The 27,704-nt window shown below is 45.8% G+C and overlaps 2 protein-coding genes across 5 annotated transcripts in view; one reads left to right on the top strand and one right to left on the bottom strand.

Annotated features, from left to right (window-relative positions):
* The window catches only part of RABEP1 (rabaptin, RAB GTPase binding effector protein 1), a 165,766-nt gene that overhangs the window by 108,372 nt on the left and 29,690 nt on the right, over positions 1–27,704 (bottom strand). The window lies entirely within an intron of this gene.
* SCIMP (SLP adaptor and CSK interacting membrane protein) lies at positions 356–20,332 on the top strand. Of its 4 annotated transcripts, XM_045516456.2 has the most exons (6): positions 4,897–5,113; positions 12,174–12,297; positions 13,933–13,993; positions 15,630–15,703; positions 17,508–17,741; positions 18,555–20,332. In XM_045516456.2, the coding sequence occupies exons 2-5, from the start codon at positions 12,180–12,182 to the stop codon at positions 17,714–17,716; spliced, it is 462 nt and encodes a 153-aa protein (XP_045372412.1). In that variant the 5' UTR covers positions 4,897–5,113; positions 12,174–12,179; the 3' UTR covers positions 17,717–17,741; positions 18,555–20,332. The 4 variants fall into 4 exon arrangements, with proteins under 4 accessions (XP_010952943.1, XP_045372413.1, XP_045372412.1 ...); XM_010954641.3 differs by lacking the exon at positions 4,897–5,113 and adding an exon at positions 356–500 and having other exon boundaries at positions 17,508–20,332; XM_045516457.2 differs by having other exon boundaries at positions 4,894–5,113; positions 15,630–15,679; positions 17,508–20,332.

Raw genomic sequence — 27,704 nt, 5'->3', positions numbered from 1 at the left:
TTGTGGGACACTGTGTGCACACGTGAGCTGGTTTCTCGCCCAGGTCTGGCTCTGGGTCCAGCTCTGGGTCCAGCTCTGGGTCTGGGTGGGAGTTGGGCTCCTTTTCGTTTTTCTGGATGCTCAGGGCAGGCTCGTTTGTGGGGACCCCCCAAACCCCAACACACTGCCAAGTCTCCACCCTGGGGCCTGACCCCTCCACCCCAGGCAGGACCGCTGGTGGGCCTCGCTGGACCGCAGGGGCAGCGAGAAGATTCTGCCTCCTGGGAAGCCTTGGGAGTCAGCTTTCTTGGAAGAGGGATTGGTTGCCTGGTGACAGCGCCTGGGCCTCTCCCGGGTGGGCTGAGCAGAAAGGGGAAGTGTGGTCAGGCTGGCACTCAGGCTTGGGGTGATCGGAAGGCCTGTGGGCGAGGAACCGCCTCTTCCCAGCTGCACCCAAGCCATGGCACTCAGGGCCCTGCTGCCCCCTCAGCCGCTCACATCTGGACACCCTTGCAGCTCAGGTAAGCACCTGGGTATGTGTCAGTGCGAGTGACCGCCTGGGCTCGGCCCGGAACCGTGGGGAGTTGTAGCCTAGGCCCTGGGTAGGACCGCTGAGTGGGGCTGGAGAAACACGGGCCTTGAAGAATCTGCCCTGCTGGTGACTGGCTAGGTGACCTTGGCATTACTTCGCCTCCCTGGGCCTCCATCTCCTCGTGGGTACTGTGGGACCATGAAGAGGCTACCTCTCAGGTTGAAATGACATAATGATTGGGAGAGAGACGTGTGTCTGTGAGGGGGTTGTTATCCGTCTGGATTCTGATGGCGAGTTTGGGTAACTGACCTGTGAGAGGACCCTGACTGGTCTGTGCTGGAGGAGGGGCTGGAGGCATTGACTGTATGAGCTTTGGGCTCCATCTTGAAGCCCTTGGATGAATGCCACCAGCCCTGGTGTCTATCACTGTGTCTCTGGCATTCGGGGATGTATCTATATGGCATTCTGCCTTCCAGAGGCCTCAGGTCAGGTGTGTTGGGTTGGGGTCAGGAGGAGACCTGCGTTTGGCTGTTCTTTATACTTCCACCTTCTCACGAATCACTTGACCCAAAAGCCACTCCCTTTCGTGACCCCATTACACATATGGCCTCTGAGGGAGCATGGGAAGTGGGGATTGCTGAGCTGGGAGCTTCTTTTCATTTTTTTAGAGCATCTTTTTTTTTTCTTTCTGAAAATTAGAGCAATAGGGGAAACAATGACCCCAAAGCCCAGCACCTCCCAACAACCACAGTAAAGAGTTTGCTCTCTTGCCTTCCAGTCTTTTCTCCCTCAGGTTTTGGAAAGTGATCCATGTTTTATTTTGATGTAAGGACACTTTAGACATAGAAATACAGGCTTCATCGCTGCCATCAGGGCACAAGCATCCCTGATCCACTCCACCCACTAAATGTGACACTAGCATTCCTGCCAGAGAGCCCCTGGGTGACAGGTTCAAGTTTCTCTCCACATTCTTAAAGCCAAACAAATAAGAAAAAGAAATCAGCAGCAAGAGGCAATCTGCTTAGACCCAAGGAAGGGCTTCTAGGGTGTAGAAATCCTGGGATAAACTTACTAGGAAGTGTGAATGATCTGTAGCTCTGGAAGTTTCCACTAACACATCACCCCGAACATCCCAGAGGAACTGGAAAAATGACCTGTTTGGGAGCAGGAAGCAGAAGCTCTTATAAAATGTGATACCTAAATTTTTGAAAATGTGTTTATGGCTGACAGCAAGGCTGGATGGGAGGGAAAGAAAGAATCCTACTCTTACACTAAATAATCAAAATCATTCTTCTGTATTTCCTCCCTGACATTTCCAGCCACATTCTCAGGTAATGCTGGGAGATGTGGCTACAGTATAGACACAAGTCAGTACTCTGCTTTTTTCATCTTATGTGGTTTCCCGATAACTCATAATGTGTTCTTCCTAACGATCCCTTGATTGCAGCATCCTATCCCAACAAGTGGCCAGCGTGTCATTTTCTCCCCAAGCACCCCCTGTTGGACTGCTGCGAAGCTCCCTGTTTATCTCTACAGAGGTGGTGCACATGGTTACCCTGTTAGATTCTGACTTCCTTCAGATCACTTCTTAGGCTAGGTTTCTAAAAATGGTATTATGGAATCAAAAGATGTGATCATTTTATAAATGTATTTCTATTTTCTTCCCCCCCCCCAAATTTTTGTAATTGATGTATACAACCACTGGCCCTATGGGAGGATCTGTTCTGCTACGGTTAGATTTTATGATATGTTTCATTTTTGCTAGCAAATAGAGGTAATTTCTAACTGTGGCCAGGGGAGCAAGAAACTGTAATGAGTCAGCTTGTACGAACAGAGTCAAGCCCCAAAATGAAATAAATCAGACAACAGGATTATTCTGAGGGCTGGTGTGATGAGCTGTCACACTGAAGGAAGCACGTGCGATCAGCCTGGCTCTGCACTGCCAAAAAGGAGCTGTTTGGCTCACCTTCTGCTTCCTCTGCCTAGGTCTTAAATGTACAGTTCCATACATTTGACAGTTGCCTGACAAGATGTAGTTCTGAGACTCATAGTCAGACTTCCCCAGAAATGCGAGGACAGAGAGAAGGAGAAGAGAGGCCGGACTCCTTTTACTACACTGCCCTGCCCCTCCTCAGGCGCACTCGGGTTTTTAAGTTGCCATCAACTCTCTACATGGCCATTCCTGGTGCTGACATCCGCGAGGGGGTCAGGAGGTCAGGCAGGAACTTGTCCTCATGGAGCGTGGGCAGTGACAGTCTGGGAACTAGAGCTGAATTCAGGCAAGCACTGCTTATGCTGACTTGCAAGTGTAGCCTCAGGATTATCTATGGTCTCCCGGACCCTTGAGATCTAGGTAGAGAGCAGCTCAAACCCTCATTCCACATCCTGCGAAGTCCAAAGCCTTTCTGAAGACTTCCATGGGTTACCCAGGAGACCCCCTCTTTCCTGTGGGTAGCCCTCGCTCCAAGCCCCTATAGGTAAGCCACTGACCCCGGGGTGAAACTCAGCTTCCTTGCTTCCCCACATCACCCTAACAAAACAAAACTGCTCACAACACACTGGCAGATGCAGTAAAATTTACGAAAGATCAGACGGGGCCTCAGGAGAGGTTTCTCACGCAGCAACGTGAACCTCTGGAAACTGACACGCTACAGCCCTGTTCTTGACCCTCTGGCTGCTCCACCCCTGAGCACCTTCCAGGAGCTGCTTCTCCTGCTGGCTCCCCTTCCTCCCCTCCTCCTGTTTCTTCTCATCCCCTTCCCCAGCATAATTCCAAATCCCCCCACACACCAATACCCGGAGTTTAACAGTCCCCATTTCCTACCAGGAGACTTCATTCCCTGCCCCACCTGCTAAGTGCTGGAAAGGCAGCTCATTCTAGCTTTTATTTTTACTCTTTTAATGAGCTATAATTCTAACTAAAGTGCCTAGATCTTAAATGTACAGTTCCATACGTTTGACAATTGCCTGACAAGATGCAGACATCTCCGTCATTCCTGAAAGTTCCCTTGGGCCCCTTTGCAGTCAGGCCCTTTCTGCCCCCATTGAAACCACTATTCTGGTTTCTATCGCAGTAGTTCATTCTGTTCTTGAACTTCATGTAGAGACTCATACAGGGTATACTCTTTTATTTGTTCAGGATTTTTCGGGTGGGGGTGGGTTTATTTATTTACTTATTTTTTAGCAGAGGTACTGGTTAACAGAGGACCTCGTGCACGCTAAGCATGAACCCTACCACTGAGCGATACCCTCCCCCATACGCTTTTACAATTGGCTTCCTTCACTTAACGTTGTCAGGATTCATCTATATTGTTGTGTGTATCAGGAACTCATTTTTTAAAAATTTCTGGGTAGCATTTCGTTGTATGACAATACCAGACCACTTATCCATTCTTCTGTTGAATTCCATTCTGTTTTTACACAGTTTTACAATTTTTTGAGCTGACATCAGTAAGTCCAACATGCCCAGATGGCAATCCTAAGAATCTTAGTGTGAGTTGTGGCGGGGGGTAGGGGGTTGCCGGCAGGAATTTCAGCTGGGGGCCAAAATTAAAATAGAAGGGAAAAAAAAGATGAAATTAAGTTTAGTAATACCTTTTACTTATCCCATTATATCCAAAATATGACCATTTCCACATGTCATCGATATAAATACTTGTTAATGAGATCTTTTATGTTCTTCTTTCTATACTAAGTCTATACTAAGGACAGCATATCTCAGCTCCGACCAGCCAACTAGCCAGTCCTCAGTGGAGTAGCAGTGCAGACCTCAGGTAGAGGGGATTTGTGTCTGGGGCCACAAAGCCCTTACTGGCAGAGAGCAAGGAGCTGGATTCATAGTCAGACCTCCCCATCTTCCTGCTGAGTTGTCTGCAAGTCTTCTGCCTCTTCCCACAGAAATTTTCTGAAGACTCTTCCAACTCCTACTTTCTGAAACTTTAAGCAATGCACCCCCCCCCCCACCAAATGCATCCTACCCACACCTTTTGGGACTATTTCAGATCATTTATTTTTCACAAGAAGAATTCAAGTTGTCAATATACAGGGTCTAACCATTAGTGGGTTTTGAAATAAACTCAGGACTTTTTCTTGTGAAATGGGCTAGAATAGGTGTGAAAATGTTGGTTGGAGTGTATCACATGTAAAGACATTTTGTGAAACATGTTTTATTTATGAGAATATATGTGTAGCTGTCAACCTGCAAACTGAGTATCTTACCCTGAGGATCTTGGTTAAAAAAAAACAAACAAACCAATTTCTGAATAAACCCACAGTCTCCGGGTTTCCCGGTGATGGACAGTGACTATGATTTCTGTCACTGACTCCCCGGAAGTGCTTTTTGGGGAAGTGAGAGTCAGGGCTGGAGGGTGGTTGCTTTTAGCAGCTCTCCAACCCTGACATCACTCAGAATTGAAACAGGCTTGTTGACCAGAGTGCCTTAGGGCACTGCAGGAATGAGCAGAAACAAGAGAGAAGCTGCCAATCCAGCCCACAACGCCAGCCCACAACGCCTGCCTGACCTCTGCTTCCCAGCCAGTGGCTTGACGGCCTCCCCAAAGGTGGCGGGGAGAGCAGGGAGCCCACCCAAGGTCGTGTGTCCAGGTGAGGTGGCTTTAGAATTAGAACACCCGGTGCTTGAATTTCAGACTCTGGGTCCAAACTGCCTACTGCTTTGCATCAGCAGAGGGGAAGTCTGCCAATGGCAGAGGAAAGCGGCCAGGGCATCAGTCATTCATTCATATGTTTGCAGATACTGGATGGATCCCCTACTGTGTTCCAGGTGATGTTCCAGGCCCTGGAAACAGGGGTAAAGAGGGCGATAAGGCCCTTGCTCTCCTAGAGCTTATAGGTCAGTGTGAGAGACAGACAAGGAGCAAATGAACCAGCAGAACAAATGTCACAGGAAGAGTAGGCAGGCTCAGTTGGAGGGAAAATGCATTCCATATATTGATCATAACATATTTCAGAGAGAGAGAGTAGCTTTTGGGTGTGAGCTCTTGGCTTCCTGCCCCAACGCCCCAGGCTGCTTCCACTGAACAGCACACCCTCTTTCCCTTCTTATTCTCTTGTAAAATCTCATTCTTGTCTCTGGGCCCGTGAAGGCGAAGGTAGTTCCTGCTCTCTCTTCTATCCCAGTGCTTCATTCTGGTCCTCTTTCCTGGCGCCGTCACAGTTGATAAACACACTGACATCTCTGATACTGTATTTTAAACAATATTTTCTCTACCTCATTTTCCTCCCTTCTTGAAATTCATGCTTCCCTTGCCTTCTGGACTTTTGTCAAGCTAACCAGAGCTCCTCTGAAGCTATGATGGAGGACAGAGTGAGATACAGAGTCCGTCCTAAGGGCAGGATGATTGAGGAGAAAGAGGGAGAGAAAGTATAGGACGGTGAGCTCCTGAGCAGGGAGCATCCGTGAGGCCAGGAGGAGACAACAAGCAGGGGGAGCATGACGCCTAGATTACAGGGTCTTCCTGGTCCTGCAGGGGCGTCATTCCTACATTGTATGTAGCTATGACTATCCTCTAAGGAATCTGGAAGATTCTAGCATGTCCCTGCTCCTGTTAACATCCTAAGGAGGAAATCCTGAAGCTCCAACAAAGTCATTCACACCCAGTTTCTCTTCCTCAGTGTCCAGCACACCCAGGCAAATGAGATTAAATGGAGGGGAAGTGGGGAGAGGAGGGAGCGTGGGACTTTGTTCTGAAGATAAGTGATTTGATGGTGAAATTCCAGGCAGTGTGTGACAAGCAAACAGGAGAGGCATCTGGGTTCAAAGAGTCATTTTTAGCACCTTCACTCTACCCGCTGCTGCTGCTCCTGCCTAGGACTGTTGTGGGGCACAAGCCTCCAGCTTCCTCAGCTGCCCCAGCTGGGGGTCTGCAGGCTGGCCGGAGGCGGTGTTCCTCCCCGAGGCCTAGGGATCACCCAGAGAGCTTGTTAGCCATGCTGATTCCTGAGGCCCACACCAGTCGTACAAATCAGAATTAGGAGTGGAGTAGGGACCTAGGACCCTGGTGTCTGCATTTTGATACATTTCCCAAAACCCTAGCTTGGTGGTCACAGTTTAGGGCCTTAGAGTTAGAAAGGCCTCAGTTTGGCTTCTGATTTTCCCACTTCCTCGCCCTGCAACCTTGGGCAAGTTGATTGAGCTCTTCTAGGCCTCTATTTTCTTATCTATAAAATGGGATTATAATTATGACCTGCCTCATAGAGCGGCTGTGAGGACTGAATGAGATGCGGCCTGTAACTCGTGGTAAAGCAGCACAGGATGTGTGTTGCTTTTCTAAGGTGCATTTTCTTATTGAGGTTCTTGTTATTTTGGAACAAGTCACAGCTAAAGGCTGAGGTCTTGCCAGTATTGGAAGATCTTGACCAAGGGTTCTGCTTTCAGTTCTGTTATGAAAAGAAACATCTACCAGCTTGGTTTCAGCCTGGCAGAGTAAAAAGACCACAAACTTTGGTGCCAGACTGGGCTGCCCTGCAATCTTAGAGTAGTCGATTGCTCGCTGTGCTGCCCTTAGCAAATTATTTAATCTCTCTGGGTCCTACCTCTTTGTCGGTGCAGTGGGGGCACTAATAACATCCCCAACACCAGCTTATAATAAGGATTAAGTGATTACATGTATATCACTCTTTCTCAGCATTGGCCCATTGAAATCACTTGGAGCACTTTATTAAAACAAACAAACAAACCCCAATGGCCAGGACCCAGGCAGGGTTGGGAACTTACAATATTCCTCAAGCTCTTGCCCCAGGGCCTGACACATCCCAGGTACTTGATAACTAATAACTAAAGCCTTCTCCCCTGGTTCCTCTTCCTCTTCCTCCTTCCATTCATGGTGTCCACCCAATGCTCTCCCAGTTGACATCAAACTGGGGTCAGGCCCTGCAGCTCCCTGACCTCCTCCTGGCAGCCAGGACCCCTCACCTGTATCTGTGGACTCAGCCCCACACCCTCCCATGCCCTGGGACCTGCTGACCTACAATTCAGGGCTAGACCAGCTCTGGGCCCACACTGGATCCTACCCTCTTCTGGTCTGTACTGGACTGTGGGCTGGTCCACTCTGGCTCATGGGGCCTTATCTCTGAGTCCAAGTCCTGCCTTGAGAACCTTCCTGTGTCCTCAGACTCGTGAAAAACAATGATTTCCCCTCCCGTGTGGCAGTCACCTCCCAGAAATAGAGACCTGTGTCTGTCCCCAGACTTGTGGCAGGTCCCCACTGCTTCTTCACCAGGTGGACAGCATCGGTCAAGACAGTGGAATCATCACTGACTTTTTCCCCCGTTCCTTCTGAGACATTAATAGAAGGCAAACGAGTGAAAATTTTAAAATGTATAAACCCATGGAACCACTCTAACTAGCGCCTCATCTTCCGGAGGTAAGAGCATGTGGTAAATTGTGTGGTGGCCCCATTCCCCCCACAAGATGTCCACATCCTAACCTCTGGAACCCATGAATATGTCAGATTACATGGGAACTAAGGTCGCAGGTGGAACTGAGATTGGGAATCAGCTGCCCTGGAGACGGGGAGCTGACCCTGGATTATCCAGGTAGGCCAGATGTCAGTACCAGGGTCCTTGTAAGTGGGAGAGGAGGTCGGACGTGACTAGGGAAGAGTGGCCAGAGACACGCGGCACTGCTGGCTTTGAAGGTGGAGGAAGGGGCCACGAGCCACGGAACATGAGGGACCTCCAGAAACTGAGGAGTCAGGAGACGGCTTCTCCAGAGGAGCCTCCAGAAGGGACCCAGCCCTGCCCACACTTTGATTTTAGCCTGCTGGCATCATATTGGCCCTCTGACCTCCAGAACTGTGAGATAACACTTCTGTGTGTTTTTAAGCCACTGCCTCTTTGGGAATTTGTGATTTTGTGAGAGCGGCTGCTGCAGACGAATACAGTTTTTTTGTAAGAAATGCTGCTGCCTGGGCTCCCCCAATGACATTTCAGTCCAATTCTCAAATTTTAAGTTACTTTTGATTACTAAGTAGACTCATTTCAGTTGTAAAAATTTTGTCATGCTTATTTTAACATTGCTGTCTTTGATTCAAAGCTCCCCGCTTTGCCCAGGGGAGGGAGTAGAGAGAGGGCGACTTCCCTGATGTGGGATTGAGGAGGAAAGACAGGGAGACAGTTTCCCACAGGAGGTCTCCCATCAGTGGGCCATTCCTGCCCACCAAGCTTGTGGTATTGGGTAGAGATTCAACCCCTGGCCCTTGAGAGGTCCCTTGTGGTCCCTGGAGAGGATCAGCTGCATCTTTGGGCTGACTGCAGCATCCTGTCACGCAAACACCTCTTTGCCCCATGCTTCAGTAGCTCTTGGGAGGCCTGCACCCCACAATCTTATCTACTGCAGGCCTGCTAACAGGTGGGACTCAGTTTCCTACCTTTCCAGGGCCTGAACCTGATCATGCAGCCGTGACATGCTCCCCACCGGCTGTCCTCTCAGCCACCTCTCCCCAGGGCGCCTCTCCCCTCTTTGGGGGCACCCTGGCCATTAAACTAGCCTGGTAGACCAGAGAACATCCAACTGGGAATGGAATATGGGCCCTGGTCATACCCTCTTCAGCTGCATTCTCCCCGAAAGACAAGATCTTCTTTGTTCTGTTGAAAATGCAGCACTCAGCAGTCCATGGGGAAGAGTGCTATTTCTCTGGTCTAAGAATGTGGGGAACTTGGGACCTGCATTCCTGACAGTGGGCCCTGATCATTCATTCTGGGGAATCCCTGGACCCCTCATACAACCATGTCAACACCACAGCAACACTCCTTTTAGAGTAAGATATCCTGAACCCTGTTTGGTCTTTCCTTGATGACTTGGGGGCATCACGACTAACATCCACAGAGGAAGGCCATGTGACACAGAAAGCATTCTGCCCTCCCTCCTACCCGGGTGACCTGGGGTGGGTCATTTGACCTCAGAATCAGCCCCCTGTCTGGAAGAGGGTGTGGTGGTGAGGATGAAACGAGGTGAGTGGTGAGAAAGCACTTGCAGAGACTGCTTGGCACACTGAACACACGCAAAACATCTGACGGCAAATCAAAGCACCCGATGTGTGAGAACAAAGCTGCAAAATACTTACCACCTTACTGAGTTCTGAAAAGTGACCCAGAGTTTCATTTTCTGACATCATCCTACTTCCCCTTTCTCCCTGAGAATCTGATGAGAATAACATGTCTTTGAACTTGAAATCTGGACAATGGGAAATCTACACTATATGGTTTATTGGCTCTTCTTCAATTTTATCAAAGTAAATGCAAAAGAAAAAATCAAGTAGTTCAGAGGGTTTGTGGTGGAAAGTTATAACTGCCTGTCTTCCCACTTCTGTCCTTCCGCCCAGTCACACTCTTCAAATGCAACAGCTTTTAACTCTGTGTCCTGTTATTTATTTGTACAGCTCTAAAGAGTATGTTTATGTTTCTTTTTGGAGAAATTCTTCAAAAATAAAAGAAAAAGACAAAGATATTTAAAAAAATGGGGGGGGAGGAAATTAGACTAAGAACCAGAAGACATTTAAATAAGAGAAAAGAAAAACAAAGTGTATATAAGAGAAAAGAGAATGAGAAAATGAAGGGGAGAAAACTCTATCTCTCTATCCATCCATCTTTCCATCATTCCATGTATCTATGCATCTATATTTGTATGTATCCAGCCAGCCAGCCAGCCATTTATTTATCTATGCATCCAACTATCTGGTTCCCCAGAGCTAAATAAGGTGAAATTCCAATTTAGTTTGTTGAACAAAGAGGCTGCCCTTATATATGGCATCTTCTTAAGTCCAGTGCCCTGTGACCTCATGGGGCCCTGCAAAACCAGATTTCACAGGCCTCGACTGAGAGCCAAGTTTCCATTCTCCATGGTTACCCTTTTTCTATTTGTTCTTCTGCCTCTCTCGCTTTCTTTTGTGCACCCTGAAAATGTGATCTACAACAAAACTTCTGCCAAACGCATGCCTTGGGGGTGAGACACCCCCAGCAGCTGACACTTCACTCTCTCAAGAGTAAATCCTCAGACAACTACCAACATCAATAAATGACAAAAACAGAGCATTAAGCAAAAAATTAAGTAGCAGGGTTACGTGCATGGAAGAATACTAGTGACGTATGATTGGTTTTGCCACATCTAACTTTATGAATATCCAAAGAACATTCTACTCACCAAGCCAAACCTTCACAGAAGAAATGAAGCTTGGAACTGAAACTCCAAATCATAACATAACAGCTTAATAAATGAAGACACTATGCCAGTAATACAAACACATGTTTAAGTCGTAAGCCAAGTCAGAGGTCTTTGTAGTAATAATGGCTTCAGTAGCATCCTTCTTTGGCCCCTGTATCTCAGCCTCCTTCCTCGGTCCCTGCTGATGGCGTTAATATTGATAGAAGCATGAATCAGAAATGGTACGCTATGATCACGAGTGAGTGAGTTTCCACGGGCTAAATGGTGAAACTCATATAATTCTCATATAACCAGGATATGTCAAGTTATCTCCCAGACTTCAAGGATCATTTTTACTTTAATATCCAAGTGAACTAGCAAAGTGCCCATTCCACAGATAACGGGAGCCCAGCCGCCGCCTCCCCCCGCCCCCCGCCAAGATCTCCCTGAATATTTCTCTGGCGGCTCCTCCTCTTTTCATAAAAGCTTTGGTTGTGCAATTTTAGTGGAATTTGATGGGAACAGATTAGAACACAGCATTACACAGGCAACAGCTGAAGACTGAATATTAGACATAATTTTCCCACAAATGCATTGGTCATTTTCCACTACAGGGACTATCTAATGATGCTCCAACTTTATGTGCTCTCTTTTTTTCCCCCTCTCTCTTTCTTCCCTCAGCCTTATTGAGATACAATTGACATTACTGAGATACTTGTGTAAGTTAAAGGTGTACTATGTGTTGATTTGATACACTTGCATGTTGTAGAATGATTACCCCCAAAGTGGTACCTAACATCTCCATCACAAAACTACCACTTCTTTCTTATGGGGAGAACATTTAAGATCTACCCTCTTCTTGACCTCTCCCTCTGCTGTTACCCTCTCCCCAGACTCTCCTCCTCTCTGGTCAGCCAGCCTTCTACACCCAAATTCCTCTCCCTTCTCTTGTGCAGACTAACTCAGTTTGCTTTTGCATCTTCACCTTCTCCCCTCTGACCACACCTCACTCAAAGAGACCCATCAAGGTATTTTCCTAACCCCTACCTCAAAAAAAAAAAAAAAAAAGAACCTCTCAAAATTCTATCTCCCCTGTTATGAATTCAGTCTATGTTGCCCCTTTGATATAAAATCAACTGCAATCAGTTATTGCTTTAAATGGCACTTCCTCCTCCTGTTGCATGTTTGACAGTATAAGAAAGAGGCGTGATTATGTCTACCGTGTCTAGAGGAACTAATAAGTACGTCTTACCTCTAATCTTTGTAAATCCCCTGTGAAGCATAGACAGTATCATGCCCATGTTGCAGATGAGAACACTGAGGCTTACAGAAAGTTAAGTCACTTTCCTGAGGTCTCCCAGCTGCTAATCGGCAGGGTTTGACTGTGAACCAGAGCCTGTCTGATCCCTAAGCCGATGTAGCTGCACACCATGGTAGATATGGCCCCCACCGCCCCAGCAAGCCTTTCACTCATGCGCCTTCCTCTTTCCCCATTCTTTTCAGGATCCCATGGCGATGGATTGGTGGAGGAGCAATTTCTGGATCATCCTGGCTGTGGCCATCGTCGTTGTCTCCGTGGGCCTGGGCATCATCATGTTCTGTGTCTGTAGGAGTCTGTTTAGAAAAGGTAATGACCACCTTGCCGGGGCAGGTGGAGGGAAGGGAGGGGCAGGGTGGTTATCAGTGTATTAGGGCTCCTTTAGGGCAAAGAGATTAGTTCTGGGCCTGTCCAGGTTGGACTCTGGATTGAACATCATGCATTTTGGATTTGAGTCCTAGCCCTGCCACTAATTTGTGCATTTGGGCCTCAATTTCCCCGTCTGCATAGCGAAGGGAGGGAGGTTACCTAATCTCCAGGAACTCTCCAGCCCCAAGAGTTTGGGGGGAAGCAGCTTCTGTTTCAGGGTGCACTGTGCTGTAGTGCTGCTGGTCACAGCACCTCACCTCTGGGACAAGAGTCCACAGAATGTCAAAAACTGTCTTCACGCCAAATGTGTAAAGTTGCATACATGTTGTACATATGAAATATGTACAGCTTCTTTTACATCAATCATTCTCCAACAAAGTTATTTTTTTTAATGTCTTGAGGCATGAAAAATGGACTCCTTCTATGATCACCACGTTTGACCACCCCGATTGCCTGCTCTAAGATCATACTCTGAATTTTCTGGTATATCTGTCTTGGCCAGACAGTCTTAGCATCCTCAGACATAAATAAGCATAAATTTCTGTAGGATTAACGTAATTTTAGATTATCTACTAGTGGGTTTCAAATTTACTACTAATTTCCAAAAACATGAAATCCTCAATTCAACGGTGTATTTTCTTGAGATCCTATCCCTTTACACAATGACCAGAACCTGGAGCACACCTGGAAAGGGTGAATACACTGAGAGGTACAGCCACCTTCCCCTGGGGCAACCTGGGCAGGCATCTCTCCAAGATCAAGGCATTGTCCCCTCGTTGCCTCTGGATACAGCTTCAGAATTCTACTGAACCAGTGCTGAAAGGTCAGGGCTGCTCAAGAAGTGAAAACTTTTTGTCATTCTTCTCAATCCCTTTTCAGAAATAAGAAAATTGAGGTTCAGGCAAATTCTTGGTTGAGGTCTTATTGGAATTGGTGTCAGAGTTGGAACCAGAACTTGGGTCCTCTAGGCTCCCCGTTCAATGTTCTTTCCCCTCCATGCTTTGACAGCAATTGGTTTTTGGTTTTGGGGTTTTTTTTTAATACAGAAAGTGAGTTCTGGCCCTTAGAGTCCTCTAACCATTTGCCATTTTAAAATATTTCATTTCTAGATATGGACAGAAGTACGAGCCTGAACAAAAACTTTACCTGTTTTCTTCTATCTTGACCCACTTCTATTAACAAGCAGGTTATAATGAGTAATAACTTACACATCCAGCACATCTCAGTTTACAAACTGCTTTTCCCAGCCTGTATCTCATTTCCTCCCAACCACACTTTTGGCTAGTCATTCGACCAATATTTCTGAGTGCCAACTACATGCTGGGCAGGCTGAGTACCAGGCAATGAGGAAACACGCACAGCCAGCCCTGGATTAGCGTCCAGGCCCTGCGGTCAGACTGCCTGGGGGAAGTTCCGCCTCTCCCACTCACCAGTTCTGTGTCCCTAAGTCTGCTTCCTCTGGACGGCTCTTCTTCCCAAAGTCCCGAATTCGCCGGTTCTCTCATCTCTTCTAAACTCTCAAATCAAAACTTTTGCTAATTCTTCCTAAACGAATACGCTTATTTGCTTCCCTAGGCAAGAAATGGGAAATTGTCAAGCCCTTGAAACAGAAGCAGAGAGATGAAGAGATGTACGAGTAAGTCGGGGGAGGGGGAGGGAATCCTTCCGCTTTTTTTTAACTCTGAGAACCAACTGCTCACTTCCATTCTTGCACCTACGCTACTGTTGCTAATATGACCTAAACTGCAGTGCGATGTCATCTCTGCCAATTCTTCCCACTCTAAAGGGAAAGGCTGCAGGGCTTTGGGGACATAGGGCACCATATGGCTCTCTCTGCTCTCCAAGTCCTCCCTCGTCTCATCTAGTTGGACAGAGGTCACAGGTCCGGCCCTAGGTTCTGGGCCCACCACTCAGGGTTAGATTTACCCTTCTTTTCTTTTGATGGATTGCAAGTATAGTCCTCTAAAAGCTACTGTGCAGAACAAAAATATGACAAACTCTTTGCTTTTGTATTTTGTGATATCTCGAGGCTTTATGATTGTTATCTGTGTCGGGGATCCCCAAGACGACTTTCAGGCTTGATTATTTGCTAGGAGGATTCACAGGACCCAGAAAGGGTTATAGGTTATTTCAGCAAAAGGATACCCATTAAACTCAGCAAAGGGGAAAGGCGCATGTGGCGGAGTCCAGGAGAGAGCAGGTGCAAGCTTCCAGCTGTCCTCTCCCAAGGGAATCACACGGACAGCACCTAATTCTCCCAACACTGATGTGTGACAGCACATGAGAAGCATTGCCAGCCAGAGAAGTTCACTCAAGCCTTGGTTTCCAGGGTTTTACTGGGCGGGGGAGTCACATAGACCAGAGCGCCCACATGACCTACTTTAACCTACATGGTGACCTACATGGAGGGGGCTGGGGCTGTAGGTAAGGAGTTTTGCTGGGAGTCTATCTCTTTGTTAAAACTTCTTACTGAACTATAATACGAATACAGAAAAATGCACATGGTAAGAGGACAACTCAGTGAACTTCCACAAACTGAACAGACCTGGTGGCTGGCACCCAGATCAAGAAACAAAATCACCAGCACCTCAACCCCAGACATCCCCTTTCAGCCATTACACCCCAAGGATAACCACTATCTGAAATAGAACAGACTAGTTTTCCCTTGGTTTTATGCTTTATATACCTGGAATTATACAGTATGTACCATCTGGTGTTTAGATTCTTCTGTTCAGCGTGTTTTGTGAGATTCATTGTGTGTAGTTGTAGATTGTTCATTCTTGTTGCCATAGAGCCTTCCGCTGTGGCAGTGAACCATGATGAATGTATCCATTCTATTGCTGATGGGCATTTGGGTCGTGCCCAATTTGGGGCTGTTACAAACTGTGCTGCTAGGAACATTCTAGTAACATGTCTTTCCATGATTGGCAGGATGTATACCCAGTACTGCCATCACATGGTGTATATACATATATTTAGCAGTAGAAGTGTATCTGTTTTGTAGGTCAAAATACACCTGGTGCTTATCTCCCCCTCCTAAGCCAGCTCAGGGGACACCGGAAGATGAGCTCTGTGCTCCCAGTTACAGTGCTTCACCTCCCTTCCCTCTAATACAAATGGGATGCAAGGCCTAGAAAGGGAAGGAAATGCTTCCAATTTTTAGGAACCAAGGTTTAAATGTTCAATTCTGTCCACTTTCCCCAACGTTTTCCTTTAAATCAGCAGGCGTGATCAAAACCAAACACTGACTCCTCTTCTTCCTCTCTCTCCAGGAATGTTACCGATCAATTCTCAGTTCAATTACCCCCTCTGCCACCCCGGGGTAAGCTTTCTCCAAAAGATGCTCGTGAGTATTTTGCTGATAAAGAGGCTCATTCAGGATAAGATAACAACTTTATCTAGGTGTCTTAGTCAGCTCAGGCTGCCCATAAAACAGTAACACAGAAAATATGGCTTAAACAGCAGTAACTTTCTCACAGTTCTGGAGGCTAGAAGTCCAAGATGAAGGTGCCAGCCGATTTGGTTTCTGATGAGGACTCCTTATGGCTTGAAGATAGCAGCCTTCTCACTATGTTCTCACACGGAGGGGAGAGCGCTCTCTGGTGTCTCTTCTTAAAAGGGCACCAATCCTATTGGATCAGGGCCACAGTCTTATGACCTTCCTTAACCTCCATTACTTCCTTAGAGGCCCCACCTCCAAATACAGCCACACTGGTGGTTAGGGCTTCACCATATGATTTTTGTGGGGACACATTCAGTCCATAACACTGGAATTTGCAGGTGGCAGCAACCTGGTTTAAACAGATGATTAAGTACCAATGCTCCCAATATTCAATGTGGAAATTCATATTCAAATTCCAGCTTGGAGCATGAGTAAAAAGGAATGTGGGGGGGGGGGTCACTAGGTCTCTCCCACTTCCTATCAGAAGAATTCTGCCTGGTTCCCCTGGCTGGAATGTTCTTCCTTAAGCTCTACACAGAGCTGACTTTACCTCACCCTTCAGGTTTCAACTCAAATGTCACTACCTCAGAGAGGCCATTCCTGATCATCCTATCTAAAGAGATCCTGCTAATTTTCTTTATGAAGCTCATGGCAATTACCCTAAGTGGTCTTATTTAGTTCATTTGGTCATTATCAACTAAAATGTAATATAAACTTGAATACAAATTCTAGAAAACAGATGCCTTTCTTGTCCTGTTTACCACTCTTTACCCACCACTAAGAACAGTGCCTGGAGCTTCATAGATAATAAACAAAAATGTTTTGATTCAGTGAGTGAAAAACAATATTAGCTAACACTTCTTGAGCAGGCACTGTGTGTCAGGCCCCATGGTGGGCACCTTCTAGGTGTTATCTCATCTAATCCTCTCAACAACTCTATGAGGCTGGTACATAATTATGCTCCTCTGGTAGATGAGGACCCTGAAGCACAGAGAAGATAAGTGACTTAGCCATAGTCACACAGCTAGTGACTGATGGAAGAACATGAACTTGGATCTGTCTAACTGCAGAACTTTGCAGGAAATGAAATAGTGATCATTTTTCAGGATCTCTTAGGAACGGGTGAGAGTGTGGTGAGGCAGTTCCAGTCTCCATCAAAGGTGGAGCTGAGCTGTTTCATTGTCATTTTCCTAACACGTTAGCCCATTTGCTAGGCACCCATCCCCCACTAATCCCACTTTTTGAAAACACCACTGCCTCCTCCTTAGCAAAGAGATGACAGACATGAGCAATTATGGATAGTTCTGGAAAGCAGTATACGTCATTGTGAGGGATTATCCCAAAAGGAACTATGGTTTGTATCACTTCCTTATGAGAATTAGGATCTGTAGATACAACACCACTCATTTGGCTACTAGCTCTGATCAGTTTCTTGTCTACGCTTCTGTTTCATGGTTCTCACTGCAGTGCAGTCTCAGACAGAAGGACATGGGAGTCAAGACATCTGACCCATATTTGCCACTGACTCACTTGGGTGGGCCTGAGACTGTATCATGGCCAGGTCTCAGTTTCCTCTGTAAAATGGGGATCTGGTCCACCAAGAAGTGGGAGGATCACCAAAACCCATGAAAATGATGCAGAACCACTTGGTCAAAAATATACAAACATACAATAGCTTTGCATCTAATACTTTTTGTGTATATTCTAGCCCCACAGGAAACCCCAAGTCAGCCACCAGCTGCCTACTCATCGGTAAAAAAAGTTAGAAATAAGAAGACAGTTGCTGTCCCAAGTTATATTGAGCCTGAAGCTGACTATGATGACATTGATATCCCTGCAAATATGGAAAACCATCATCGTGAAAAAACCGTTACTTCTTTTTGGCAAGCGGAAGAGGGTTCACACAGCTTATTTTAAAACAGTCAAGAATGGTTGAACTTCAGTAGGTATCCAGGTCCCGAAAGCCAGTGGTCCTGTTATGAAGCTCTGTAAGATAAGCACTTCCTGAATCTTATAAGAAGGGGCAGTGATCCTGACTCAGCCCTGAGGATGGAGAGGAGTCAGGCCTTGAACTTCTGCTGAGGGAGGCTCCAGGCGGAGGACCACTGGCTTCCAAGGCTCCTACCTGTGAGAAACTACTCAGTTCCTGGCACTTGTCCCCCTTTTCCCTCCCCTGTTTGTGTGGCTCTAAATGATCTTAAATCTTGGCGTTTGACTGTGCAGAGCCTCCCAGTCTCCCATCCCCAGCACAGCCCCCACCAAGCACATGTCTTATTCCCATGCACCCCATCCACCTCACATGTTGAGAGGCTGTGGGTGGCAGTTACAGCTGAGCACTCTTTTGCACAAGTCACACGTCATGTCTTGTGCGTTGGTCAAGGGCGGGGGAGGACTTTTCGTTTTTGCTACTCCTCCCCACCTACACAACCCCCAAACCCCCAGAGCCTCTCTGTGACCTTGGCAAGACTGACCACAGTGATCCAAGTTCTCACCCAGGGTTCCTCCTGGGCTTCCCGCTGCACCAAACAATCAACACAGGACAGAAGTCACCTTCTGGACCAAAGGACAGAAGTTACACACGGAGCTGTCATTTTGCAATACATGTATTGGCGGAGCTACAGGAAAAAGGTTCCCCTGGGAAGAATCATAGGGAAAAGGAAAGAAAGGGGAGATTAAATGGCAGATTCAAGATGAGAGTTCAGGGGACTTAATACCCTCCACCATAATTTTCATTATTGCTTCTTCCCTTGTGTAGAGTTCCAGGCAAACAGTGTCATGCCCCTCCCTGCCTGACTCCTGTCCCTGAGATGCTGGGAGGCAGCAGCTCCAGTGCGATGTGCTGCAGCTAATGAGATGCCCGGCGAGTGGGCTGCTGTTCTGTCAAACAAGTACCCTAGTGGGGTCCCGAGGCCCAAGTCAGCTTTGTAGGCCCCTGAACCTCATCAGTTCCTTCAAGTTCATCTGCTGGAGCCTGAGGACTTGACACTTTCCCAAGCAGACTCACAAGATGCTGAATTCTAAGCAGACCCTGGGAAATGCAGCTAACAGGCATGCAGGAAGAGCGCCATGAACTGTGCAAAAGGCCCAGGAGCGTTCCTTGGACTGAGATGCTGGACCGGTGGGGACATGAGCACCCCCCCAGGTTCTCTCTTCCTAGACTCCATGGAGACTTCCAGTTTCTCATAGTACCTCCTTATTTTAGGCCAGTGATTCTTTACCTGTGGCCTTATGGACCTCTGGTATTCCACTATCCGAAGAGAGGACTCTTTTCCTAAATTACAGAGAGAGAGAAAGAAAGAAAAAGGCTAAAGGATGAAATGTTTTACGTGCATGCTTTCCTCTTACAAATTCTCTGTAAACCATCCACATCTATAGCAAAAGATGAAAGCACATACAATCAATGTTAACTCCTCCTTGGTTTCTGGGACACCATCTCCTGGCCCTCCTCCTGCCTTTCTAGCCTGTATCGGTCTCATTTGTGAGCTTGCATCTCTTGGAAACATCTCTTCAATGGTAGTCTTTCTCAGGGTCCTCATCTCGCTCCTAACACTCATGAGTGACCTCACCAATGCCCACAGGCTCAGTACCCCTTTTTTCTGATGACTGCCAATTGCAGGCTCCAGCTGAACTCTCTCTCCCCAGTTCCAGACCAAGTTGCCCCAGGACATCGCCATATGCCTCTCCCACAGGCCCCTCAAGTTCGACATACACGGAGGGAATTAATTATCCAACCCCACTTCCAAACTTCTTGTGCTCTGCTGTCTTCTTAGTTGGTGAACTCAGAAATCAGCATGGGTCTGGAGTCCTTTCCAGTGTTCCCCACCTTCTGTTGATTGTGCCTCTCAAGTAGCTCTCTGATCAGCCCACTTTTCTCATTGGCTGTTCAACTCCTAGGACCTTGCCAGCACTTGGCAAGAGAACACCAGCAGCCTCCCAGTTGGCCTCCTGCCTCTGGTGTCTCAGCCTGCAATCCTCCTCCCACGTGGCAGCCAGTGACCTTGTAAAGTGAACATCTGACCGCTTCATCCCCTTGCTTAAATCTCTTTACCCATTAGCATCAGAAAAAGCCCAGACTCCTTAATCTGGGTTACCAGATTTGTCAGGATCTGGTCAGCAGTTATCTCTTGCCAATGCTCTCCTTCCCCACTGCCTTGTAACTGTACTCCCCCAGAGTTTTGCTCCAGCCATTTCAAATTACTTTGCCCATGGCCTCTCTTGCCCCTATGACTATGCACAGTCCTGCCCCCTCGGTCTGGAACATCCTTCCCCACCTTCTGATCCTTCCCATCTCTCCTTAAATCCTTGCCTCACCACTCCAAATTTGGGTCTGGTGCCCTCTTAGAGGCTCCCCTCTCATAGCATTAGCACGCTGTAATTACCTGCTCACCTGTCTTTCTTCCCCACTAGACTGAAAGCAACACGAGGGCAGAGACTGTCTTTCCCCCACTGTTTTCTCTGTTCCTAGCACAATGCCCTGGACCATTGTAGATGCTCAGTAAATATGTTGAATAAACAATCAGTTGAATGAGTGAATGAATGACTCCTGGACTTAGCCCTGGAGAAACACTTCTCCCTCTGCATTGTAACTGCCTGGTTACTTTTCCATCCTCCTTCCTGATCTGGGGGCTCCTTTTGGGTGGAAGATCTCTGGCTCACTGCTGTATTCCCAGTGTCCAGCTCAAAGCCTGGCACATAGTAGGCACTTGATAAATATTTACTGAATGTTGGACATTTATGGAAAATCTACCAGTTTGACAAATCATTTTCCTCTGGGTGTGTGTAACTTGGTTGAGATTTTATACTGGGCACCTGTAATAAAACCACATTTTCTGCCAACAAAATTGTTTCCAGTTTGGATGATAGAATTAAATATATCAAGATTTCACAGGAGCTTTTTGTGTATTCTAGCCCCTCAGGAAACCCCAAGTCACCCACTAGCTTAATACTCATGGATAAATTTAGAAATAAAACACTTCCCCGCCTGAGCTATTTGGAGCATGAAGATGACAATGTTAAAAACCCTACAAATATGGAAGACCATCATTTTGAAGCAACTCCTGCTCCACCACCTTAACTGATTTGAGAACTGTTGGTTGGCCATTCCACAAATCAGGGGGTGATGCACCCAAAGCCAGGATGGCCACAGGCCCTGCACTTTAGGCCTGAGATCAAAACGGAGCCTCCTTGCTCTCACCCTGCGGGCCGACAGATCTGGGTCTGCAGGGCCGGCTCCACCTCACCCGCTCACCCACTTCCTGGGAAGAAGAAATGGAGGGGTACTGGGTCAGAGAGGGGGGGTTGGAGCCATGTGGCCCTTTTGAGATAAAATAACTCCACCTGTATTCACAGCATATGCCAGATTCAATTCAGTCACGTTAGTTCCTCCCGTCTCCTCCTCATGGGGAGAGAAAGGGACACACCTCTGTGGAAACTGAGGATGACTCCCTCCTGACTCAGGATGACCTTTTCCCAACTGTGCTCTGTGGCCAAGGGGCAGGGGTCAGAGCAGTGTCCTGGGGGTCAGCCCAGCTCTGCCTCCCTCATAGGTGTCCTTCACCCCCCGACTCCAGTATGTACTCCACTCTTTCCAGCAAAAGCCCCAGATTTTCCTGTTGGATCTGCTTCTTTCTCCTGTCAGTTGGTCCAAATTCTGTACGGCCTCATCCTCAACTCAGGCTGGAGCATGTGACCCAGCCTGGCCAATCGGAGATTTCCATTCCCTTGGCCCCAGTGACTGATTGGTTGATGCTCTGAGAATCAAGGCAGGAGTCCTCTCCTACTGGATCTGAAGTTGAGGGGATATAAATTCTCAAGGTAGAACCTGTCACAGAGGATGCGGAGCTGAGCTAAGAAGACAGTCCAGATCCTACTGGCATTGTCTGAGCTTCTGGAAACAGCCATGCTTGAAACAGGCATAACCTCTGGGTTTTTTAGTTCTTTGAGCCAATATTCTTTAAAAGCCTTCAACTCTGCCCCTTAAAGCTTATCCCCACCATCACTGCCTATTTTCAGTCTTGTCATCTTTCATCTGTCTTAATGCAAAAGCCTCCTGATCGTTCTTTCCTTCTCCAATAGATCTCCCATGTACTGTCAGAGTGAACTTTCTAAGATACAAACCTGATTAGATCACGGCCCTGTTTAAAATCCTTCAGTGGCGCCCCTGTGCCTACAAAGATAAAATCCACACTCCTCAGCACAGCAGGCAAGGCCCTGATAACCTGGTCCCCACGGGCCTTGTTTCAGCATCTCCTGTCCTCCCCTCATGCATCCTGGCCACAGGAAACCGCTTGCAGCACCCACCCACCACCAAGCATCAAAATGGTGCTAAGGTTTTGTACATTCTCTTCCTTCTGCTGGGAACACCTTCCTTCCTCCTCCACCTGATAAACCACGACTCACCCCTCAGCACCCAGCTGGAGTGGCACTTTCTCTGAGAGGGCTTTCCTCGCTGGGTCAGCAGCAGCCCCACCTCAGCACACCTCTGAATACTTATCACAGTGCATAATTAGCCCCATCTCGGGGTTACACAGCTCTTTCCCGTTAGACACTGGGTTCCTTGAGGGCTAGGATTATGTCATAGGGTGACTCTACGTTCAAGTTTTCCCAGGAGAGTTTCGGCTTTTGTTTAATATCTCGGTATAATTATTAATAGTACCCCCTTTCACTCTCAAAAGTGTCCTGGTTTGGATGATAAAGTATATTTTCACCCTACTTATTCATGATCAGGTCAGTGCCTACCCTCAACAGAGTGAGTGTTAAAAAGATACCTTTCTAGTGATTGCATGAATACATGACCCTCTCTAGATCTTATTTTCTTCTATCAAAAAAAAAAATAGCTGAATTAGATGATTTCTTAGCTATTTACTGCTTGAAGTGATTCAAATAAAGTCAGTAATCCAAAAGGCTAGAACCAGCAGATTTAGCTTATCTTCCCCACGAAAGGACCTGCCATATAGAATTACACCTTCATGTCTAGTATAGGCAAATTCACAGAGAGATTAATTTGCAAAGTAAATTAATGGTTGTCTGGGTCTGAGAGGAGGGCGAATTGGGACATGACTGCTAAACAGGTTTAGGGTTTCTTTTTGGGGTGATGGAAATGGTCTAGAACTATATGTGGTTATGGTTGCATGACATTGTGAATATATTGGAAGCTACTGAATTGTCCACTTTAAAATGATTGAATTTTATGTTATGTCGATTTGACCTTAATGAAAAAATATTTTGTTAGATTTTATCAGGTTTTTTTCTGACATTTACTGTGATGATTCAATGAAAAAGTTCCCTTGATTATAAATGTGTTAAATGTTAATACATTTATGTCATACTTATACCCCTGAAATAAACCTAATTTGGTGTCTAACAAAAAAAAGAATTACACCTTCAAACATACTCACACCTGGATCAACAACTTTAGAGACCATTACCTGCTGGGAGACAGCAGATCTTCCCCCCTACTGAAGACACAGTTCCCTCAGTTAGCCCTGCTAATAGCTGGATAATCTCCTAGCAACAGACAAAAACCAATTCCCATTTGTTCTCACGATGTGCATTGCATCAACAGTATTGTTACTGCTCAGACATGACTCCTGACTTGTGGTGTGCTTCAGTTTCTAACCTAGTTCACCTTCTCTGCATACCTGGGCCTGGCTGAGCAGCAGAATAAAATCCCACCCAGGTTAACATTTGGTTGCTGAAAGCCCTCAACCATAAGTAGGCAGGTAGCAGCTGATTGTGGTCCCTTTGCATTTTACTAGAGCAGAGTGTGCAATACACTATGTGAAAAACCATTGTAAGAAACAGCTAATTAATACTCTTGCCTCTTGGTCCTTCAACCATAGACGTCAGTTTTTGTATTTACCCACATCTCATTGCTAAAATATAATGCAGGTAAAGTATTAGATCAGCTACACTTGCATAATTTAAATTCTCTACAGTTATAAGAAAAATCTGAGTTTCTTGAAATAAACTCTCACTTATAAAGAGACCTATAAACTAACAGCTTTTGAATTATTTTAAAAAAAATTAGATGCCTCAGCCTTTTTTTTACAAATTGGGTGTCAGTGGAACATGGTTTAGGTTTTAACCAAAATTGCAGAAGGTAATCTTAAGAAAAATGAAATTCCCCTGATGGTTAAAAAAAAAAAAGTTTATTTGCATAACTTGTACACTTCTACCTCCCACGAGGCACCAAACAAAAATAAATTTTCCGATACATTTAATGTTGACACTCTACAACTCTATTTTGGGTGGCCAAGAAAAAAACTTCTTCCTCTGAGTACACTAAAAATAAAATTACCTTGAATTTCTCACTATTGTTTAGAAAAGATATTCAATACTTCATAGATCAAATTTCTGTTGTATCACTAGCTTAGTTTAATAAAATTCTATAATTCTTTAGTTTCAAATTTGCCTGAAAACAAAACTCACAACTACATACAGATTTTTTTTTTAAAGGTCAGCTTTAGCCACTTTGGGGAGCAATTTGGCAACATCTAGTAAAATTGAAAATGCAGACACCCTATGTGACCCAGCAACCCTACTTCAGAATACACATACTAGAACAGTAGCTTTCAAACTTTCTGGTACCAGTCTCCAACATATTCTTAAAAGTGACCAAGGACACCAAAGAGATTTTGTTTATGCAGAAGATAATCTGTTGATATTTACCTTTGGAAAGTAAAAGTAGGAAAGATTTAGGATATTTATTAATTAGTTCATATTAATGTAAATAATTTTAATTAAAATAATTACATTTCCCAAGCCAAAAAAAAAAAAAAAGTGAGAAGAGTAACATGGTGTTACATTTTTGTGACTCTCTTTAATGTCTGGCTTAATAGAAAATATCTGGATTCTCATATCTGCTTCTGCAGTCACTTTGTTGCAAATCAACATATGGAGCCTCTGGAAAACTCCATTATACATTCAGGAGAGAGTAAGCATGAATAGGGGAAAATAAGATCTTAGTGTTATTTATAAAGATAGTTTCAATCTCATGGCCCAGACCACACTTTGAGAACCACTGCCCAAGAGAAACTCAAGTACAAAAATGTTCTTTCTAGTATCGGTCTGTTATAAGTGGAACTTACATATCCGTCCGTCTATAAGGGGTTATGAGACCCATGGGGGCTGCACTTTTGCTACTTTGCTCATCTCCTTATTTCCAGTGACCCACAGAGTGGGTGCTCAGTAACTGTTTGTGTAAGGAGGGAAGGAAGTGAGAGAGGGATTGAGGGAGAATGTATGAATATTGTTCTGCAATTTGCTTTAAAATTTAACTGTATTTTGTGGACATCTTTTCACAGATGTAGACTTTTAGTTCACAGGGTAGAAATGGCCAAAACACCATGTGATTCTTGTATAACTAGTAAGCTTCTTTCTTTCTTTCTATTGTCTAAAAATAAAATTGTATTTAAGGAGTTTTCATCTGTTAATGACCACGGGCTACAAACTACTGCCACCTAGCGGTGTATTAAGAAGTCCACATATTATGGGCAAAATGGCCTTTGCTATTAAAAAGAACACTGAATATTTTGCCTATATTTTGTTTGTAGGCATTCCTTAATTCAAACAGAAAATTGAACTATTTACTTAAAGTTCTTTCTATAAATTAGATAACTAATGTAGAACTCTTTGTTACCCCTGTAGTTTACATCCACATTGGAGGATTTTCTTAAGATATTTTAGGTAAATCTGTTAGCATTTCTCAGGCCAAAGAGCAAAACCAATGGTTAAAACAAGTTAATAGATTATTTTCTTCATTTAAAGATATTTTCATTTCTCTCCTCTTTTCTTGTTTTCACTTGGTCTCTGATTTACATGGTGAGAGATTTTTTTAAATGCATGCAGAAAAAAATAGCAATGCATAATAACTGCTCAGTAAATGTTTACTGCCTAGTAGACATCTGCTCCTTTGCCTACCCTAAGAGCTGTCTCATTTTTCTGGTAAAAACAAAAAGAAACCAAAAAAACTGCCTTTTCTTTCCATCACATAATGGCTCTAGCAGTAACATGGTTCCCTTTCCCTATCCCAGTCTGTAATTCAAGTGGGTGGGTCAAAGTACCTCATCCACTGGGTACAGTGATTGGTCCAGGATTGGACATGTGATCCGAGCAGAACCAATCAGAGTCCTTTTTCTGCCACTGCTATAGATACCCTTCTGTAATCCTGGGCACTGAAACATATCTCCATGTGGGGGGAAAAAAAAAGAAAATCTGTGACATTAACAGAGAGAGAAGCAAAATCAAAAGATGGAGAGAGAGAAAAGAGTCCTGACAATGATTTTAAAAATCCTTGAATTCTGGCCTTTTTGGAAGCCAGTCTACCCCCTGGACTTTGCTGTTATGTAAGCCAAGTTATATTGAAGCAGAGGAGTGTTTCTATTACTTCCTTGTCTTTCATCTGCCTAACTCTTCAGGGAGAGCCTGATTCCAGAAAGCCTTCATAGACCTTCCTGGGTCTAATCTTCTTTTATAAACTCTTAGGGCACCATGTACTCTCCAGAATAGCACCCATCATTGTTATCATTTTATATTTATTCATGGAATTATTTAAATAGCTCCTCCTCATGACAAATTCCATGAGAGGGCCTTGGATTTTGCTCAACATTCATGGCATCACCAGTGTCTGGCAGAGTGGGCACACCATACGTATTTGTAGAGCAAATGAATTACATAATGAATCCACACTCCTGACAAGGGCACCATGTTAAACTCCCATAAGATCAGAAAGGTTTTTTTTCCTTAAAAAAAAAAGACCAAAAACCCAAAATAGACCACTCTCAACACTTTATATTTCTCAACAAAAATGTAGTTTTTACTGTCCTTCCCTCGACCCTCCATTTTCAGTCTTCTGACTTAAGCAGATCTTGGTTCTTAAAACAAAGTAAAACAAAACAAACAACAACCAAAAAAAAACAAAAAATAAAAAAGTCCCTTTATTTTGTTGTGTTTAAAGCAATCTAAGAAATACAAGAAAACATTGCAATTTTTCTGAAAAAATAAGAATAAATGGAGAGAGGACTAGCCCTACCAGACTTTAAAACATATTTAAAAGTTCACAATAATTCTAAGTTTATTATCAAAGAAAAGATAAATAGATAAGCGGACAGAAAGTAACCAAAATACATAACCAAACACAAGGTAAACTTAAAGACAGCAATTAAAATCAGTGAGGAAAAGTAGGATAATCCATTATATGGGACTCAGAGAGGTTAAGTAACTTGCCCAAAATCACACAGCCCATAACTGGTGGGTCAGCGATTCTGACTTTCTCGAGTGCGTAACTTTCTGTTGCCCTTTTAAACACTTCGCTATCCTTGTTCATCTCTGGACTGCCGAGCTTTTGACAGGACATTGCAAATAGAAGGTATCAATGAATGAGACCACACAGGCATGCAGGGCAAAAAAGAAAAAGATTAAAAAATTAGAACAAAAAATGTGGTTATTTGATGGGGCCGCCCACCCGGACGGACACGCCGGAGGCCGGCGATAGGCGCGTCTAGGACCCCCGGAGGACTCTGCGTCTCGGTAGTGGCCTCGCTCACGTTGCGCGGCACCAGCAGGTGCACCAACCAGCGCAGCGCGGGACCCTCAAGAGTCGGCTCGCGCGAGACCGAGAGGACAACGCTGAGTCGGCCGAGTCTGCGCAAGGGAGACCCCGGACCGGTGGGAGGCGGCCTGGGAGCGCGCCCGCTCATTGGCGGGCACAGCCGGGCCCGGCGGCGGGGCGGGGCACGGCCTCCTGGAGGAGCAGGCTGGAAGTGGCCGGCCGTCGCGGGCGCGGGGTCCTAGGTGGTGGCGCCGCGCCGGCGCGAGAAGCCTGGCGGTGCGCTGGCGGCGGTGGAGGGGGGCCGCGGCCGAGCGGGAGGCTGGGGGTGGCCTGGAGGTGAGACCCCGCTGCGTT

The sequence above is a fragment of the Camelus bactrianus genome, chromosome 16, assembly GCF_048773025.1.
Source record: "Camelus bactrianus isolate YW-2024 breed Bactrian camel chromosome 16, ASM4877302v1, whole genome shotgun sequence".
NCBI lineage: Eukaryota > Metazoa > Chordata > Mammalia > Artiodactyla > Camelidae > Camelus > Camelus bactrianus.
The sequence above is the reverse complement of the archived record's forward strand: the minus strand, read 5'-3'. Positions and strand labels throughout refer to the sequence as shown.